The 17936-nt window shown below is 39.9% G+C and overlaps 1 protein-coding gene across 2 annotated transcripts in view; it reads right to left on the reverse strand.

Moving 5' to 3' along the window:
• DOCK8 (dedicator of cytokinesis 8) overlaps positions 1–17936 on the reverse strand; it is a 95176-nt gene that overhangs the window by 57255 nt on the left and 19985 nt on the right. Inside the window, exons 1-13 of one of the 2 annotated variants that reach the window (XM_075078734.1) lie at positions 17630–17768; positions 14556–14731; positions 11512–11583; positions 7916–8039; positions 7486–7698; positions 6532–6617; positions 5884–5950; positions 5487–5636; positions 4780–4860; positions 3834–3993; positions 3097–3236; positions 2771–2864; positions 1456–1618 (exon numbers count right to left, since the gene is read on the reverse strand). In XM_075078734.1, coding sequence (XP_074934835.1) covers positions 1456–1618; positions 2771–2864; positions 3097–3236; positions 3834–3993; positions 4780–4860; positions 5487–5636; positions 5884–5950; positions 6532–6617; positions 7486–7698; positions 7916–8039; positions 11512–11583; positions 14556–14683 — 1478 coding nt within the window. In that variant the 5' untranslated portion in view covers positions 14684–14731; positions 17630–17768. Of the gene's footprint in view, positions 1–1455; positions 1619–2770; positions 2865–3096; positions 3237–3833; positions 3994–4779; positions 4861–5486; positions 5637–5883; positions 5951–6531; positions 6618–7485; positions 7699–7915; positions 8040–11511; positions 11584–14555; positions 14732–17629; positions 17769–17936 lie in introns of those variants that run through there. The other variant, XM_075078733.1, reaches the window with a different exon arrangement.

Consider the following 17936-nt stretch of genomic DNA (forward strand, 5'->3'; position numbering starts at 1 on the left):
ACTATCAATTGTTTAAAAACTACTTCCCCTATAGAAATAACCCCTGCATAATCCCCCTAAAAACTAGTGGGGGCGGAGGGTGAAAGACATTTACTTCTATCTTTGATACACAGAGAAGACAGGAGTATTTGCATTTAACCATTCTGGTGCCGAGAGCACAAAGAAACTGCCCTCAGGAGTTTGAATATTACAGATTTATGGCACAGCCCCAGAATAACTCCTCCAAAACTCCTAATGAGGCTCTACCCAAACTGGCTTACTTACTCATTTTCCTGCTGACACCACGTTGCGAGTTGTTACTGTAAGATAAGATGCCACTTCCTCTTTTTGCTTTCCTTAAAAGCTGAGACCCAAACCCAGGTGTCACCAACAGCCCCACTGGCTCTCCAGTTCCCTCTGAAGGTGTGGAGCATCTCCCGGGGATAAATTAGTCTGCAGCCTTGCAGTTCTGAGTTGTACTGAACCACAAGTCTTACCCTTCCCTTCCCCCCTCCTGGGTGGGGCCAGGTGAGCCGGTGGGAGACCTGCTAATCTCTGCTGCAAGAAGTGAATAAGCTTTACATCCCTTTATTCAGCTTCTTAATTCTGTGGTTCCTTACTGATAGTCACATCTTTGCCACTAATGCAATTCCGTACCTAGCTGCTCTTTCAGGGATCAGAAAAGTCCCTCAGAATAGTCTCAACTACTGTTACAAGAAGCATTCTGATTTACTTCAATGCCTTCACAAACACAATGGTCACATGAAAGCTAGTGTTTCTGTATCTGTAATACTGCAATACACATTTTGAATTATTGCTAGTCAGCTATTACCAATATCACTGCTCACTAGCACTACTCTGCTGCACAAACATACTGAAGCACATTCTTTTGATATTCACTTCTTCTTGGAGACTCAGATGTGCCAGACCACTAAGAAATTATGGGAACTGGTGAGTTGCATGCTACCGAACACTGTGGTCTCCTTGAAATGACCAGTATAGAACAGATTTAAGAAAAGAAATGACATAGCCTGGAGTCCTTGTTCATGGTGAAAAAGTACACAGAGCAACACATTACTTCCTCAGATGCTCAGATGACTCAAATTAACAGCGAAAACCACCCAGCACAAACGCTTACCAAAACCGTTAAAAATTATAGTACGATCTACTGGGAAAAAAATACAGAAGAGGAGAGATATTTATATATGTGCCAAGACAATGAGAGCTGCTAGGGGTTCTTTTGGACATCAGAAAAATTTTCAAAGGACAACATAGTTACATTAGTAAATACACTATAGAACATCTTGCAGGTGTTTTATCTTGTAATGGCTGGTAAGATTAAATCATCAGCCTAACACATAGTCTTTAACATTCTAAAAAATATTTTTAGTTTCTATTTCTGAAAAAAAAAATATAAATCACTATTGTTTTTGAAAATGGATTTTAAGAATCTAAAAAATATATGTTATTTCTTACCTATAAATGGTATGGGGAACATACACTTCTCTAACTGGGAACTCCAAAATCTCTTTATGAAGACGATTACGATTTTCTGGAAATGGCTTCACTGGTAGTAATTCTGGTGTCAGACAATGACCAAGGTTCTCTGGAGCTGGGGAAATCTCTAGTTTAAGTGTTCCTTTAAAAAAAAACCAGCAAAAAACAGCAAAACTGTAAAAAATAACCAATGTATAATAAAACAAAAATGAAAATAATATGTAAGTTTGTATAGCCACAGTGCAGAAATAAGAACTGGATTTTTGGCTTGAAGGCTGCATGAGAATGAAAGCATAGGTGTAGAAAGATACACAGGAAGTAACGTATGCACGTCCCTACACATCAGGCCACTATATAGCTCTTTATGATTACCCTGTACAATTTCAAAGAAACAGGAAAGACAGAAAGAAGGAATACTGTATGCTGGGTTGATACTCTAGTATCTTTCACAGAAAAATAATATAAAATTTGTCTGGGAGACAAAGGATTAAAGGGCTGCTGTCTAATACAGTTATCTGGCACTCCCCCCACTCAGATTCTGCTCTGATTAATCTCTGCCAAAGTACACCACCCACCAGGAAGGCCGGGCTTGCTGTGGTGAGCAGTTAAATGATTAATACTGATAACATTTACCCAAGTATAACCAGACTTTCAATGTAAATTCTCTGTTGCGACAAGTGAAAACCGTTTGGGGAATTCAGACTTGTCATTTCTGGCAATCAGCTAATAAGGCAAAACAGCTCTGCTCTCAGTTCATGTTTTTTAAGGTTCCTCTACAATCCAGAAGAGATTGAGCTGTAATTTATGTAAAAAGGAAAATTAAACTAGTCAGGTTTTTGACAGTCGCCAAACACCATCTCTGCCTTCTCTACTTGACACTGACCCAAATACCCAAATAAGATGAAATGTGTACACGTTTTAATCTCTCTCCATAAAATATAACCCATTGAAAAACATTGCAGGGAAATAGCAAGGATCTTAGAAATCTGCTTTAAAGCACTGTCTTAAAACAGTCTGAATAATAAAAAAAAGACATCCAGTAGATATACTGTAAATTAGGAAGGAAAGCAAATAATTTTAGAATATCCAGCCAAATATAAATCTCCATAGTCACACAGGAAAAAAGGTTGAAAGCATCTGTTGTCAGGTAGACACTGAGAACCTGGGAAGTTCCACAATGGCACATACTATAGACTTAAAACTCAAGTTAAATACATTTTGGGGTTGGATGTTACAGAAAAATTTAGGGGACAAAAGTACACACATCCTTTTCCATACAAAATGAATTATGTACCTGGTAAAGTCTTAATTCTTCTCTGCAGGGAAGACGATCTTTTGAAATCAGCTAAAAATTTGAACAGATCTTCATCACTGAGCCTGTCTCCTTCCTACCAGGAGAAAGACAAAAATCAGTACCTTTATAACAGTACTCCATGACACTGAGAAAAGTTTCTGAGTGAACCATGTCCCTTAGGCATGCAAAGCAAGTGGGTTACTGCCTACTTGACAGCAGTTATCCTCTGTCCCCACACAAATGTCGCTGGTAACTTTTCCCAATACAGTTCACATTACATAGATGAAAGATGTTTTAGGCAATCAGAAATAAAGAGTATCCAGTACCTGTTTAAAGAAGGTGTTGAGGGTTAGAGGGGTTGTTTTGAAGTTCGATACTGGATAGCTGTCCTCTGAGCTGAGACTTCTCTCAGAAAGTCTTCTTCCCTGTATCAGTGTTGCCCTCTTGTCACTAGCTGTTCCCTTCCCTTCAAAGGGAAATTAAATGAAAGATCAACTTGCTTTGTGTTGCTTCAGCACAAAGACTGTCAGAATACGCTAGAAATCCACAACTTCCTGGCAATATCAGAGGACCTAAAACATCCCACTACTTTTATTTCAGACTATGTGAGATAGTGGAATGCCAGGACAATGTCACACCTCCTGAAGTGACATTGTTTCTGCTGCAGCTTATTCAAATTTTCAGATCATGGGTTGTAAAGCACATTGGTCAATGTTGTTGAGCAATGGTCCTGTATGCTCTAGAAACTAAGATGACATGTATTTTGGTTGTCCTGTATTGCAAACAAACTCCATACGGCAAAGGGAGTTTTACTTTCTACAGAGCGAGTGTTCAACCAGAATTGGGCCTAAAACATGGAAGAATATTTAGCATATATAAAAATAAATATGCACAGGTGAAACAGTAAGCATATTAAGTTGTAAGTGTAGCACTGAAAAGGAAGCCTGAGAAGACATGACTGAATCTGTTGTTCACTCTTGATGCCAAAGTGAATGACATCGTTGCCTACGCACAGTCCTAGTGAAGAGTCACTTTGCATTAGTTAGAAAAGTTAGACAGCTACCATTTAAACCTTCGGCCTCAGGTATCTCTCGTTCAAATGTTGAAAGGTTAAAGAAATTAGTTAGGCTTATGGGAATCCAGGCAAATGGCATTCTGTATTTCCCCAACCGCTGACAAAAGGATTCAGCTTGGGCTTTCAGTTTTTCAATCTTTTCTTTTGCCTAAGAAAAAGAAGACAATGACTGTTTAAAAAGCAATCAGTTATATTAATGCTACTATAGATAAACAATGGAAATTACATGTTTGCAGTTCATTAAATACTTTGCATTCTTATCCCTCGTGTTTTCTTGCTGCATTGCTGTCAGGCCCATAGGCATTTTGATTTTACACTCAATTCTCATTTCTTTTTGAGTTAATTTTCATTATAGAAAAGGAGAATTAAGATCTTTTTGTAGAGACCCTCAAGCCCAGCATGAAGAATCACCGTGAAATGTTAGCAGGTTCTACTTCCTTCATCAGATACAGAAAGAATATTCAGCTCAAAGCAGTATTCTAAAGGTGAGAGACATGTGGACGTGCAGCAAACATTGTCAGTCTACTCCAGGGAGGTAAATGACAGGGCTCATGTTACCTATGGATGACAGTGCTGAACTGACCACAACAGGTTGTTTGCCCACCCAAATCAGTGATATGTCTCTGAGGTACAAATATTTCTGCTAACTCCACATTGCATTATCATCTCCTTTGCTCACACCTAACTGCTTCGTGACTGAAGACTTTGTCAGTGTTAATTTCCAAAGGAGTCAGTAATGAAAGTGCACCCTGCCTTCTCATGACTTCTTCCTGTTGGTCGCAGATGCCAGACTGCTTGTACCATGGATGCACCAGCTGCCTTCCTCCCCAGCGTTCTTGGGATTCTGTCCATTCCAGACGATCTGCTCTTTCTGTTTTTTTTTCTTGTGCATGCATTTTTTTGATCTAAACATGCTTTATAATTATTCACTTACCTTGCCAGCCTCACTTTCTTTAAGAACCATGTAGGGTTCTGCACAGTCTCCAATTTCTCCTTGCTGAAGCACTTTTTCTATCTACAAAAAGCAGTCAAATAAGACACTCGCAAAGAAAAAATATCACCCAAATACTAACATGTTGCTTCTCTAGCAATATGAAAGAGCCTGCCTAAATGTGCAATATATAATTCTTAAAACCGTCTTTACAGAGTAACTGATACTAAACCTTCTCCTAGTTTTTAATCTGGTTTGTTAGAAAGCAGAAAATACATGGGTGACAACACTGTCAGTCAGGTACTACAGCATTTTCACTGAAATCAGGAAAATTAACACATTCCAAATGAAGTGGTTCAGGCTAATTCAGTTTCAGAACTAAATAAACAAAATGATGCAAAGTGCACTAAACAAAAGCCAAAAAACGTCCACAGTACATAATTAAAAATTTTTAAAAATGGGCTATTTCCCTTTGCTTTAAATCTCCCTTAGGCAGAGTTAGGAAATTCTAAATACTTAGTGGAATTAGAACACAACATAACTTCTTAGCTTGGGAGTAAGAATACCAGTGGATACCTGCACATGTACTATTAAAAACTATCAGAATTCATCTCTGCTACAGGAAACTTATGTTTGTCAGATCCACAAACTCACACAACAGGGACAGCTGGGAACAGGAAGAACCGTGTTGAAGTAGCACTGTAACATACCTTTATTACTAGGTATATATCTGATGAGGGATAAGTGACAGAAAATACTGCCGATCTTGCCTGAGTAGACAAGTCAATGGAGGGTGTATGAGAACGCAAGAATCCTCTCAAGGAATCAGGGTTGAGGTCACAATGAAAATTTTCTGAGATCTTGAAAAGAAAAAGAATTAAAATGTACTGCAATGCAAAAACGCATAAAATTTCAATTTAAAATAAGTCAAAAGTAGTAGCTAGAACTACAAAATAAACAATTGCAAGCATGTGACTTTGAATAAAAAGAATACTGGATCAGGCTGCATGTGTGAAAAGCCATGTGATTTTTGTGAGTTTTCCTAAATTATTACTCCAGAGATAAAAACCCAAGCCAACTGAACAAAAATACTGTGTGCACACTTACCTTTTTTCTTTCTTTTATATCATAGAGAGCTATGCATGCAAACAAAGGTTCAATCTCTATATCAAACCTGTTAAGGAAAGACACACAGGACACTGATTAATACTGCACTCTTATGACTCTGTATAATAAAAAAATGAAAGGGCTATATTTTGGCTGGCACTTCCATTAGAAAATAAGAAGAAATATTTAGTTCCAAACCTCAGCTCTCTCAAAGCCTGGAGGATTTTTTCATTAGTGCATTTTATTAGCTGATTTCAAGAGAAAAAGAAGGGAAGCAAACTGCATGCAATGTATTTTCTAAATTTGTCAGAAAGGTGGTCTCAGGTATCAGTTAAAAACAATCATATCTTTCTTGTGAGTTTTTTTTCTGTTTATCAAGTCCAGTAGTGTGTATGGAGAACAATCTAGTTTGTTGGAAATATATAGTTTGGGATCATTCCCAACTCCTTTTCACCCTGACAAGTTAAAGACTTCTGTAATGATGGATAGAAATAGTCCTCTGCTACCCTAAGAAAGAACATGCAAACATGTAAACACTTGCTGAACTGGACACCTGGAACTGGACACCTGCAGCGGTGTAGCAGAGTCGGCAGCAGTACCCTGGTAAGAACTGAGAAACGGTGAGTGGGGCTTGGGAAGAATACTTACTTCAGAGTCTGCAGCTTCACCAAAATCCTGTGGCCCAGATGTTCCTTTGGGCGATCAGGCACTGGCCGTATCTCCACTGCATCTTCCTATCGTTAAACAGTTATTCCAGTCATACTCAATTAAAACAGCTGTAAATTTACATACTTAGACGTGGGAGATGGATTTGCAAGTAACTTAGCATTGTTTGACACGTCCTTGAACTGAAGCAACGCGGCAGTAAAAAACAGAGACAGGAGCGTGGGAATGCCAAGAAGGATTTAAGTAAGCAAACACAAATGAGGTAGCGCAAATAGAACAGCCTATTAGTATGTAGCATAAGGCGCGTGCTTAGAGCTAGCTGACGAATAACAGAAATTGTTTGTGCGCGTGGTCGCATGGAGAGTGTGTCGAAAAGATATACAAGCAGTGAAAAGCTGACAATAAAAAGGTCTTCTGCAGAACATCTGTCAGGAGTCCGTGACATTCATCCCTGCACTTACATAAAACCTTTATATCATCTTAACTGGGCCACTGCTATAGGCTAGCAACTTCCCCCACACAGCAGGCATTTCATCGTTCAGAGAGGAAAGAAATTAATTTGTATTTCTGAGTATTTACACTTCTGACCCCCAACTGGCATTTACACTGAATATTTACACTTTTGGCCCCCAAGCAAGCATTACAGCAAAGGGTAACACCTTGACACAACCATATCACCAGCACGAGGCTTGACCTGCACTGAGGGGGTGTAACAAAGCCTCAGCCAGCACCATGTGTCCGAGTACAAGCTCCTGAATGCACGTTCAAGATAGCTGCACGAGCCCACGGTGATGTGCCTTCACCGTGTCATTATCCAAGGGAGACATGTATCCTGGCCACAGACCCTATTTTTCAACCATGATGCAGCTTTAACCTTAAACATGCTGCGACAGCCAGCTCAGGAAGGCTTGTGGACCAGTCAGCCTCCAAGCTCACCTCATCCACGGAGGGGTAGAGGGCGAGGAGCTCAGCGTGCCTGTTGGTGCGCCGCGCCTCCTCGTTCTGCCTCTCGAACTCCTCGGCGCTGACGTGCCGCAGCAGGTTTTCCAGGCGGGGGTCTGGCTGCAGGCTGCGCAGGTCGAAGTCGGAGGAGGTGAGGGTTGTCCTCGAGGCCTCCTCAGGGAGCACATGGATGTGCCGGGGCCCTGCCTATTGGAAAACAACAAAATGGGGAGCTGTGGCTTGGACACTGGGTGTCATGAAACCTCTCTTGCTTGACTGCAGGAGAGGGCTTTAATGCCACCTCTGCCATGAAACCTAATGGCAAGCACGGCTCTCCGCTTGATGCCATTACAGAGATCCTGGGATGCTTCCTTTGAGGAAGGCTGCTATGTTTGATCGCATTTCCCAAAATGAAGAAATGTACCTGAAAGTTTGCATCACCAGAATCCAAAGTTTCCGATTCAAATGTTTGTTTTTGAAGCGTCTTGTGAAAATCTTTTCGGGATCCCTTGTTTTTCAGGCTACAGGTATCTGAAGTCCCTTGGTTCCTTTCACAGAGAAGCCCGAGCAAGTCAGGACAGCATGAGGAGGAGTTAAGGGAAAATAAAACAGAAAAGATAAATTAAAAAAAAATCAAGCAACTGGAAACATTATTGTGCAAAAGAGCAGTGTATCACAGCTTTTATGCAAAAATATGACATTTCACAACAATAAATTTTTTTCACACCTCTGCAACTCTATCATGTATATTAAGTACAGTTTTAAGAGGAAGAAAATTCATTCAGATCACTTTTGCATAGACTGTGAGCCTAAGACAGCAGCAAAGTCTGACCTAGGTACAAATTCAGCTCTGGGCTCTGCACCAGACATGGTGATTATTTCAGTGACCTTAAGAACACGGATCAGGATTGCTTATCTCCTGGCTGGCTCTTTGCTCCTGCAATTATACATCAAGGAGCTTACTGCTCTTGTCCTGGACCTAGCTAGTATCCCACGTTAATCACATACAACAACCTACACCTTTCAAACAGTGCCTGTTTTTAAAGAGGGCTATGGCACAATGTAACCCTCTCTACTGGCAACTTCCCCAAATTTTGCAGCAAGGTACCCATTTCAAGCTACGCTTTTGTGGCAGATAGAAAAAAACAGCAGGTACTCTGAAAAAAATATAGCAGATGCATCCAGAGCTCTCTTTCTTCCACTTCTGTATGCAATTTGCTAAATCCTGTGATGGCCTTTTTGCAATCAGCCTCCTTAGTTACAGTACCCTGCTTCATTCATTTTCCTTGCCATAACACCCCCAAAGCAACATCTAAATATCTGAGTACTTTCATAAAGATGCCATGATAAGCAATTATTGATCAGGGAGACACCTTTTTATTACATTTTGGGAGTAACTGAATTATATGCTCCGATGTGCTTTAATTTTAATTGTTTGCATTTTAATCATTTACCAGTTCACTGCAAATGAAAACTGAAGTCATAAAAGAGACAATCCCAGCTCTCCTTGGATGTGACCTTGTTTTGGAACCATCTTAATCATCGAGAATGAAAGACAGAATTCTGCATGAATTTAAGACATTTCAGCATCCAAAAGAGGTTTTGTTGATTATTTTTTCACTACCTCTGGTGGCAAACAAATGATTAATGGAGGTATTTATGTACCTGAGGTCACTCTTTCCCTGTGGTGTACAAGATACATTAGAGCTGCCTTTCCCCTAAAGTATTCCTGAAAAATTTATTTATATTGTTTATTTATTTTGAAAAGCACAGTAGCATTGAAAACTCACCAAAAGGCAAACCCTGCTTTTAGCACTCATATCAATTTAATGGCCACACACTGAATTAAGAAAATGGGATGAGGAAGAGGAACAAAGGACAACTGAAGGGAGAAACTGACAGGCACAGGAGCAAGCCTCCCATTCAGCCTCCGGCAAAAACACATGGACCCTCAGCTGTGTCCAGCCCCTCTTTCACATACCTCTCCACCCTGGCGCACAAGGAGCACCTCCGCTCATGCCATCCACTGAAGGCTCTTCAGACTCCTGTTCTGAACTTTCACATCCATGAATGGATGAAAGTCAGTTACATGGTTTAGGAAGCATGGTAGCATTGGGATAACAGTTGGACTTGACGATCCTAGAGGTCTCTTCCAACCTTAAGGATTCTATGGTTCTACACATGCCTCTCATCCATAACTCACCAGACCATACATTCAGCAACCTGTCCTATGAATCTTTGTCTCCCAAGTAGGCAACTACAGTTTTTCAAGCCTTTCTCAAAACAATGCAAAACTTTCTACAACTACTTTTTCTCACTTCCCTCTTGATATCTTTTCTTCCTCTCATATCTGTTTTGAGAATAGTCTCCAAGCATAACATGAGACTCCCACTAACAATCTATCACTGGTTTACATGACACTACAGCACCTTTGACACTTCGTTCTTTGCAATTTTTAATAAATTGCTTGCTTTTTTAGCCACAACTGTCAAAGCTCAGGTCTCTGGCAGGGCCCTTCATCATGTTTACTGCAGACTCAACTGCTCAATGAAGTTTTTGAATGTAAATTTGCCTTACCTGAATGAACAGAATAGTAAAACACATGACAAATCTTTTCACAGATGTGTATTTCTATGGCTCCATTCACACTTCTACAAGCACACTTAAGTGCAAAAATAGCTATGCTCTATTTTTCACCTCACCTACTTTACTGCTCACTCCCTACTCATGTGCACAGGCAAAGCTGCATGTTGGCTTTTTACAGTGCACTCAGAACAGCACTGTGTGAAAGAGCTAGAGCCTGTGCTCTGAGCAGTGCAGGTGGAGAGCCTGCAAAACCCGCTAGCTTATTTTTGGTGACTCTCTGTGGAACAGTTCTGAGAACTCAATCAATTTCATCAGCAACCCTGGAGGAAGTCTCTTAATAACCCTCAGCAGCTGCTCTGTACCTGCACAAGCTACACATTTAAAACATGCAATTCCTTTACAATCACCAGGAGTCAACCCGTAGCACACTGACTGCTGATGTACATCAGGTCAGAAAAACAGAAACTAGCAAGGGCGGTGAAGGGACACAATGAAATGGCAGCAAATGTGACGGCACTCTACCATTGGCTGCTACTATGGCTGCTCAAGAACAGGGCATGCATGCAAGGGGGGATGAACAGGAAGCAGTGCAATAAAACAGAGCTCCGAAAACCTCTTTCTGCAGAACAAGATAGCGTGGTGGGGAAGGAGGCAAGCTCCACTGGCACAGTGCATCCCTGAGGGTCTGGGGACAGACACCCCTGCACAGAAAGCACTGACCTCACATTTAACACATGAAATGAAATGAAATGAAATGAAATGAAATTAAATTAAATTAAATTAAATGGTAAAATAAAATGAAATAAAATGAAATAAAATAAAATAAGGACATTTAATCACTTGTAATGACTACAGGTCCAATTTGGTGTGTTGAATTACACTGACCCCAAATGTGGAAATTGCCTACTGATGTGAAACAGTAAAGTTGGATGTTACACTAATAATGCCATGGATACAATCAATCACTGCTGGGAAAGCCATAATCCTTGGGGTTTTGCGACTAGCACTCAATTTTGTTTTCAGTCACCATTAGAAATCAGATCATTCTGAATTTTCAGGGCATGGAGGGGAAAATGAAGAGCATATAAATGCAATCTTTATCCCTGTTATCTTTCCTTTTAGTGTTATCAAACAGTAGTAACATCCCTGATTTAGATAAATCATCATTACAGACAGTTGATGTGAGTTTCTTCCCAATGAATTCACAGAGTCCCTGATAATTAAGAAGCAGATGCAAGAATATTTAGCTATAGCCCACCAGCTCAAACAAAACAATATAGTTATATAGACTACTGGAAAGTTAGTTCTTGAGTTCTTGTCCTCAGTCACTGATTCAAATCATTATTCTTTAGGATTACTTATAACAGCATGCATCTTCCCTCTGACAAATAGGATGCAGGGTATTTTCTATTTTATTACTTGTATGTAGCTTACTTTCGATTCACAATCAGCCACTCACGGATATATGTCTGCACACAGTCTCTGACATGTGAGTCCAGTTCAACCCTGGTGAAAAAGCAACATACAGTAAATATTTTAGTACCTAGGTCATACCTTAAGGACAAAGAAATTTGTCTAAACATGCTGTTCAGATAAAAGCCTCTCTCTTAGTCCCCTCCTGTATATTTATTCTACTGCTAAACTATTGTTTGAGGTTTAAAGAATTCTGTGTACTGCATGAATTCCCTGATGCAGGTTTTTGTCAATGTGTTTATAAATTAACACATACATTTAACAGAGGTAGCCATTTGCCATACTATGCATTTCATGAATATAAGACCAATGTTGCTATAAAATACATCAAAATAAATCATACCGCGTACCCATCTTTTTGATGTTCAAGACTTGATAACAAGCCTCAACATACAGAGATATTTTTCCAGAGGCCTCAGCTCCTGGACTCTTGCATATAAATAGCCTCTTCTACGTTTTTGGTGTAATTTTCTCTTCTTCACAGAGATGAAGAAAATTCTAAAAAGGGACCCTAAGGTTTTAATCAGATAGCATAATAAAACTTTAAGATCTAGCATTATGTTATGATTTAATTTTATGATTTTCAAATAAGTTTAATTTAACATAGGGGATTGTCAGTGCTGCCTGATAGACTAGATACTTATTGGAACTGAAATATTATAAGCTAAAGTTGATGTTCATGAATTTGCTGTCATGATGTTGTAGCATAATTCCCCTATCCCTATTCTAAAACATTTTAGTGACCTGTGCCAAAATCACTTTTTATGTCTTCCAATCCAAGTGAGTAAAAGAGTAGGATACACATGCAATGCAGGCAGAAGTGAAAGGTATGATACTTTTTAGCACTTTCCACCCAGAACTCCTAACAGATTTGCAACCGATTACCAAGATCAGGTAACAAGTAATTTGGGCTCATGCATGCACCGCAGGACAGAGCCTTGGCCAATACCAGACTGCTGTTTGCCCCTGCCACTTGTGTACGGACACAGCACATGGTCACTTTCTGCATCTGGTTCAGGCGTGACGTACGTTTGCAAGCATGCAGCACGTTAACCCAGTCTGGTTGGCGGTATCTGTTTCCTGCTCTCGGTGCAGGAGGACACCACAGATGGCATCGCCCGCAGGCGAATCTTCGGTGCATGCCCCTTCTGCGCTCTCATGTTCCCTAACGCACCCTGGCAGGATTTCTGCGAAAGCACTAATACCAATAACAGCAGCACGAACGGCTGAGTCGGAAGCTGCTGTGTAAAATAATCTGATGAGAGCATATTTGTTGGTATTGACTATTTGAGCTTTGCCACAGACTCCTTACAAAACCTTTAATGTCACGGTGGTGTGAATCAGGCCGAAAACTGATTATACAGCACGAGTCTACCAGTTCTGCTACTGGAAAAACAAATAGAAAACTGCTGTTTTAAACAGCAGGCATATTGGGAAGTAACCTTGGAAACGGGAGAAATCATCATCTTATCATTTAAATCTCATTTCAGAGTTGGTTAATTTTTTACTATTTTTGTCCATCATTTAAATAAATGGGAACTTCAAGCACCAAAACATTTGCTGTCTCCCACATGCATTCTCTCTCACCAGTCCACAGGAAAACAAGAATTCAGTACAAAGATTGGAACATTTTCTATGAGTAACTTCAAGTGAAAATCACCTTTTGTGGAAATGTTACAAAATCCCCTAGGAGATGTATGATTCAAAGAGTTCTCAGGTGTCCTAGCGTAGCACCTCGCCTCTACCACCTTTGCTCTCCTGAACTTCATGAGAAACTTGCAGACTGAGACCTTGCTTAGAGAGAGGTGTTCTCAGCTAGTCCACAGCTGGCAAAAATCATATAAACTGTGGTTCCTGCTTGGCGTGATGGCATTTGGTGTGTTGGGCAGAAAACTGAACAAATACTGCTGTTGTATAGGTCTGTAGTTTATACAGCTGGCTGGTAAAGATTAGATCAGCCTGTAACAACTTTTGCAGGAACAGAGTGAGATGCAAGTCTACCCTGTGAGTCAGGACACCATAAGCTAAGCCTATTTGTCCCTCCAGCATTCAGGTTTAGCGCAGCAGAGAATATAGACTGTGCCGTTCATTTCCTGAGTATACCGGAAGGAGCCAGCCCCCAGTCCCAAACACGTTGCATGGTTAGCCGTCTCTGCAGACATAGCAGTTTGGGGCTAAACTGGTGCTGACTTCACATTTATCTGGTTGTTATTGCTTGCAAAACTCAATAGGCCTTTGTGGTTCTACTTGAAGGTACTATTTACAATGAAACAATCCTTGAAGAGTATTTTGTATAGAATGCATAGGACTCGCCTAAACCACACCAGAAAACTCTCCAATACATCCCTTTTTCTCATTCTGAAAAATTCTATTGCCCACAGTTTGTCCGTTTATCAAACCAGCTTAAATATTTCCAGGATGGTAGAGCACCAGTGTCAACACATGCTACCTATTTCAATTTAAAAGCTGTTGAAAATAGTGGAATTATTTCATTAATGTCAGCCTGAAACCAAAAGTGACGTCTACACTAGAAATTAACACTTTTTTTTTTCCCCACACCTTGTGAATATGAAGTATTTTCCCCCATTTAAGCAAGAAAGGTACTGAGAAGGAGATGCTTAGTGATCTGATCAATGCCATGTAACACATAGCTAGCCAAAAAAATAAAAAAAAGAAGAAAGAAAAAGACAAAATACTTCAATCCTATGCTTACTACATGACCGGAATCAACTTCCACCTCTGCGATCAGAGCTACAAAATTATTTTTTATACTTGCCCCCTGCACATCCTTACTCTTCTTCCTGGTCTATGCTTACCTCACTTCTGCTGCTACCAGGTAGCTCAGGAAGTCGTGTAAGCACTTGCATAATTTTAAGTGTGCAAGCAGGCCTAATGGAATCAATGGCAAGTGCATAATGGCTGGATGGCAGTGAGGTGTCTGGATCAACATCTTCGAAACTATTTTTAAACCTGCAGCATTTCAGAGGGAGAGAAGGTCTCCTTACCCATCTTCTGGCATGGAGGGTTGCAAAGTCCTGCACTCTTTGGGTGTAAAGACAATGTCCAAGTCATCTTCAGGAAAGTCACCAAGTTCTTGCGCTAGTTCTGAGTCCAAGTTGTTAATCCGTGTCATTAGGAAGCCTTCAAAATCTACTGGATCTACTGCGTCATAAAAGGAAGGCTAAAGGAAGAAATAAAGTGGTGTTTACTTTAGCAACAGAAGGTTTTTCTTAATAGTGTAATTTAGGCTAATTTATTTAATTCTTGTCATTGTCCCATTATGTACTAAACATCAGGAACAGACTTCTAACTTTCTACAAAGTGCCACTGCATTTAATGCAGGGAAAAGTTGCCCATGAAACATTCATCTGAAAAAAGAAAGGGAACGAAGAGAGAAAAGTTTTAAAACCCAAAGAAGAAAAGGAAGAACCTACACCTAAATCCAAATTTGCACCTATTTTCTCTGTTGAGCTTTCGTAGATGCTGGTAGAAGGAAGGCTGACTGAGGTACATCCCCGATGCCCTCAGATGTGTTCTGCTAGATTCCCATGAAGGGCTCTCGCTCCCCCTTGTCCAATCCATGGTGTTAATCAGAGTTATTAAAAAGGCAGCACTGGGTAGGAACAAGAGTGGACACGGGCAGGTGACAGGCAGTGCCAGCTGGCAGGGAGCTGCCAATGGACTCTACAGCACGTGTGATGAAAGGCACTAGGAATTACAAGGCCAAGGCAGTAACTCTCAGAAGTCGTAGTGTGCGAAGGACCAACTGTGAGCACCACGGCTGCCACCATGAAGATGCCACTCATTTAACGTGCTGTGCTTGAAAGGTGCTGACTATTAGAAATGCTGTGTGCTTCCGACTCCAAACAAAGTTGAGGGCAAGGTACAACCAAAATCAGAAGAAATTATTATTTTCCATATCTGAATATTACTAGTTTGCCTATTATTAGAGTTCTCATTTTATTGGATTTTTCAGAGGTTAGTACAGTAGCTACACAAAATACTACATGGAACTACTAAAGTTATTATTGCAAACCTTAGATATCAACCATTTCTACAGCACATGGCATTGCACCTTGATAGAGAGCAGTTGTATCTGTTTACATTTTATCAACCATTCTTACACAGAATACAAGCTCCGCTACTCATGCATGCTCTGAAGCTCCATGGCTTTTTTAAAATCTGTTTAGTCTCAAATACAGAGGCAGAAAATCTTGTTTGATATGGTACCTAGAATTGTTCCACATACACATAAATGTGCCTTCATATGTTAACAGTGTGTGTCATTCTGCATATAGATAAAACTGAAAATTATTTTACTTGCTGTATAGCCAAGAAAAATAGCCTGTATGTTTAGAAAATAAAATATCTGTCCAGTTGAGTACAGAGACCAGCATCTCATATGGTTTATTTTCTTGACAAGTAACAAATAGATCTAAAAGCTGCAGCTCTAGAAAACCTATAGTTTATGTTCTGTGAGTTCCAGAAAGGCTGAGGACACCTTAGCACAGTAAGAGCACAGAAAAACAGCACTGGAATAACTAATTTACCGGGAAGAATTGTAGCAAAAAATATCTATAAAATCATCCTTGCCTGTAAAGAGCAAGGATTGCATTGCACTGATTAGCCCAAATACCTTTCACAAGACTGCCTTCTGAAGCTACCAGCAATAAATAGTCTGTACGAGGATCAGATAATCTGCATCGTACTCATGCAAGGCTCTGATGGAATTTGACAGGATTTTCACCTAAGCATGAAGTGACCTCTGCACATAACAGTGTTAAATCTACAACACCAGGAATTTTAGCTCAACAGGACAATGAGGAATTCCACAGTTTATGAAACAAGCGAAAGTGCTCAACAGTGGCAAAGCTCTGGGTGACTCTGAACTAAAATGGCTCACACATAATATGCCACGTCAACTACTGTAGAGAGGGAGACGAGTTAAAGCTGATTAATGGTAAATACGAGTTTTGGAGTATTCTAGAAATGTGAGGAAGTTATTCAGCTAACAAAAATCCAGAAACATCTTGCAGAAAGTGAAGCGTATTTAGAAGAAATGTGCTAAAAACATCTAGGAGAAGCAAACCAGTTTAAACCTTTGAAAAAAATAGATGTGGTACATACTCCTGCAAATGATGTAGTAGAGACCTTCGAACACAACCAACCACCCCCTGCCCCAGGTTCCCCTTTTGTAGGGAAACGGTGTTGCTCTCTGCATAAATAAACTCTCTGAGCAGACCCCTCTGCCTGCACATTTAAGGGATCAATTGAATTCTCTGAAAACACATTTAGGAAAATCTCTCTCTTTCTTTGCCCTTTTTACCCTAAGGGAAGACCTAAAACAGACAGTATGTCCAGCAAATCATGAGGCAGCCAGTTGAAGAAATACACTGTGCTGGTAATAAATTTTTAGGTTAAGCACTATCTCTGGTTTGTACTTAGTGTAGTGCTCAGCATGCCGGATCAACAGTTATGAGTAAATATTGGCTATAGATTTTTAAAGAATTGTCAGTATAATATCCTTGAAGTTCATTTATTGTACTGCCAGTGGGCAAAACATTGCATGTTAGTATACACATATATGAGAAGTTCTACTAAAAAAAAATGCACAGAAGATTAAAGTAACACACAGCTTAGAGTAAACATAAAGGATATTACATCTTTTCAGTTGCTGAAGATGTAATGTTTTGCATGCAAAATATTTTTGCTTAATACAACCTGATTTTTGATTAAGCATTGCATTTTCTTTCAGAAATCACACTTTTCCATTTTGACAAGTCAAATCCATTGCATTTCATTATATCTTCTAACTTTTTCTAGTTGTAGTGTTAATAAAAACCTTTAATCATTAGAAACGTGGCTTTGACTATCGTAAATTAGACACAAATGTAAAAAAGATGATGAAAAAGGTAAATGCAGATGGAGGGTAACGGTCTCCCTAACAATTGGTGCTAATTGTCAAAGAAAACAGAGATATTGTTTCAACTGAGAAGCCAACACTCCTCTTCACACATCATGCCGGTGTGCAAAACAATTAGTCCACAGAAAATGCCACAAATCATTACTGCAAACATACCTTTTTTAGGATGATGGATTGTGACAGCACACAAAAGGGCAGCTACGGCGTAATACCAGCAAAAGAAATCTTATCAAATTTCTCAAGAGCAACAGCAGTTGTTTGCATGTAGAAGGGACCAAGCCTTCCCAGGATGAATAACCACAAGTTAAACGACCACAGCATTTCAGATTAAGGAAGTGAGTGGTGGCGGGAGGCCCTGACACACAGGAAGTAAGTGCTTACATCTAGTGTTTTACATTTTTCACAATCGTTGGTGCACAAAGACTTCTCCCGCTTCTACTTATTGAGTCTCACAACAAGAATA

This window comes from Phalacrocorax aristotelis, chromosome Z, assembly GCF_949628215.1.
Source record: "Phalacrocorax aristotelis chromosome Z, bGulAri2.1, whole genome shotgun sequence".
Taxonomy (NCBI): Eukaryota; Metazoa; Chordata; class Aves; order Suliformes; family Phalacrocoracidae; genus Phalacrocorax; species Phalacrocorax aristotelis.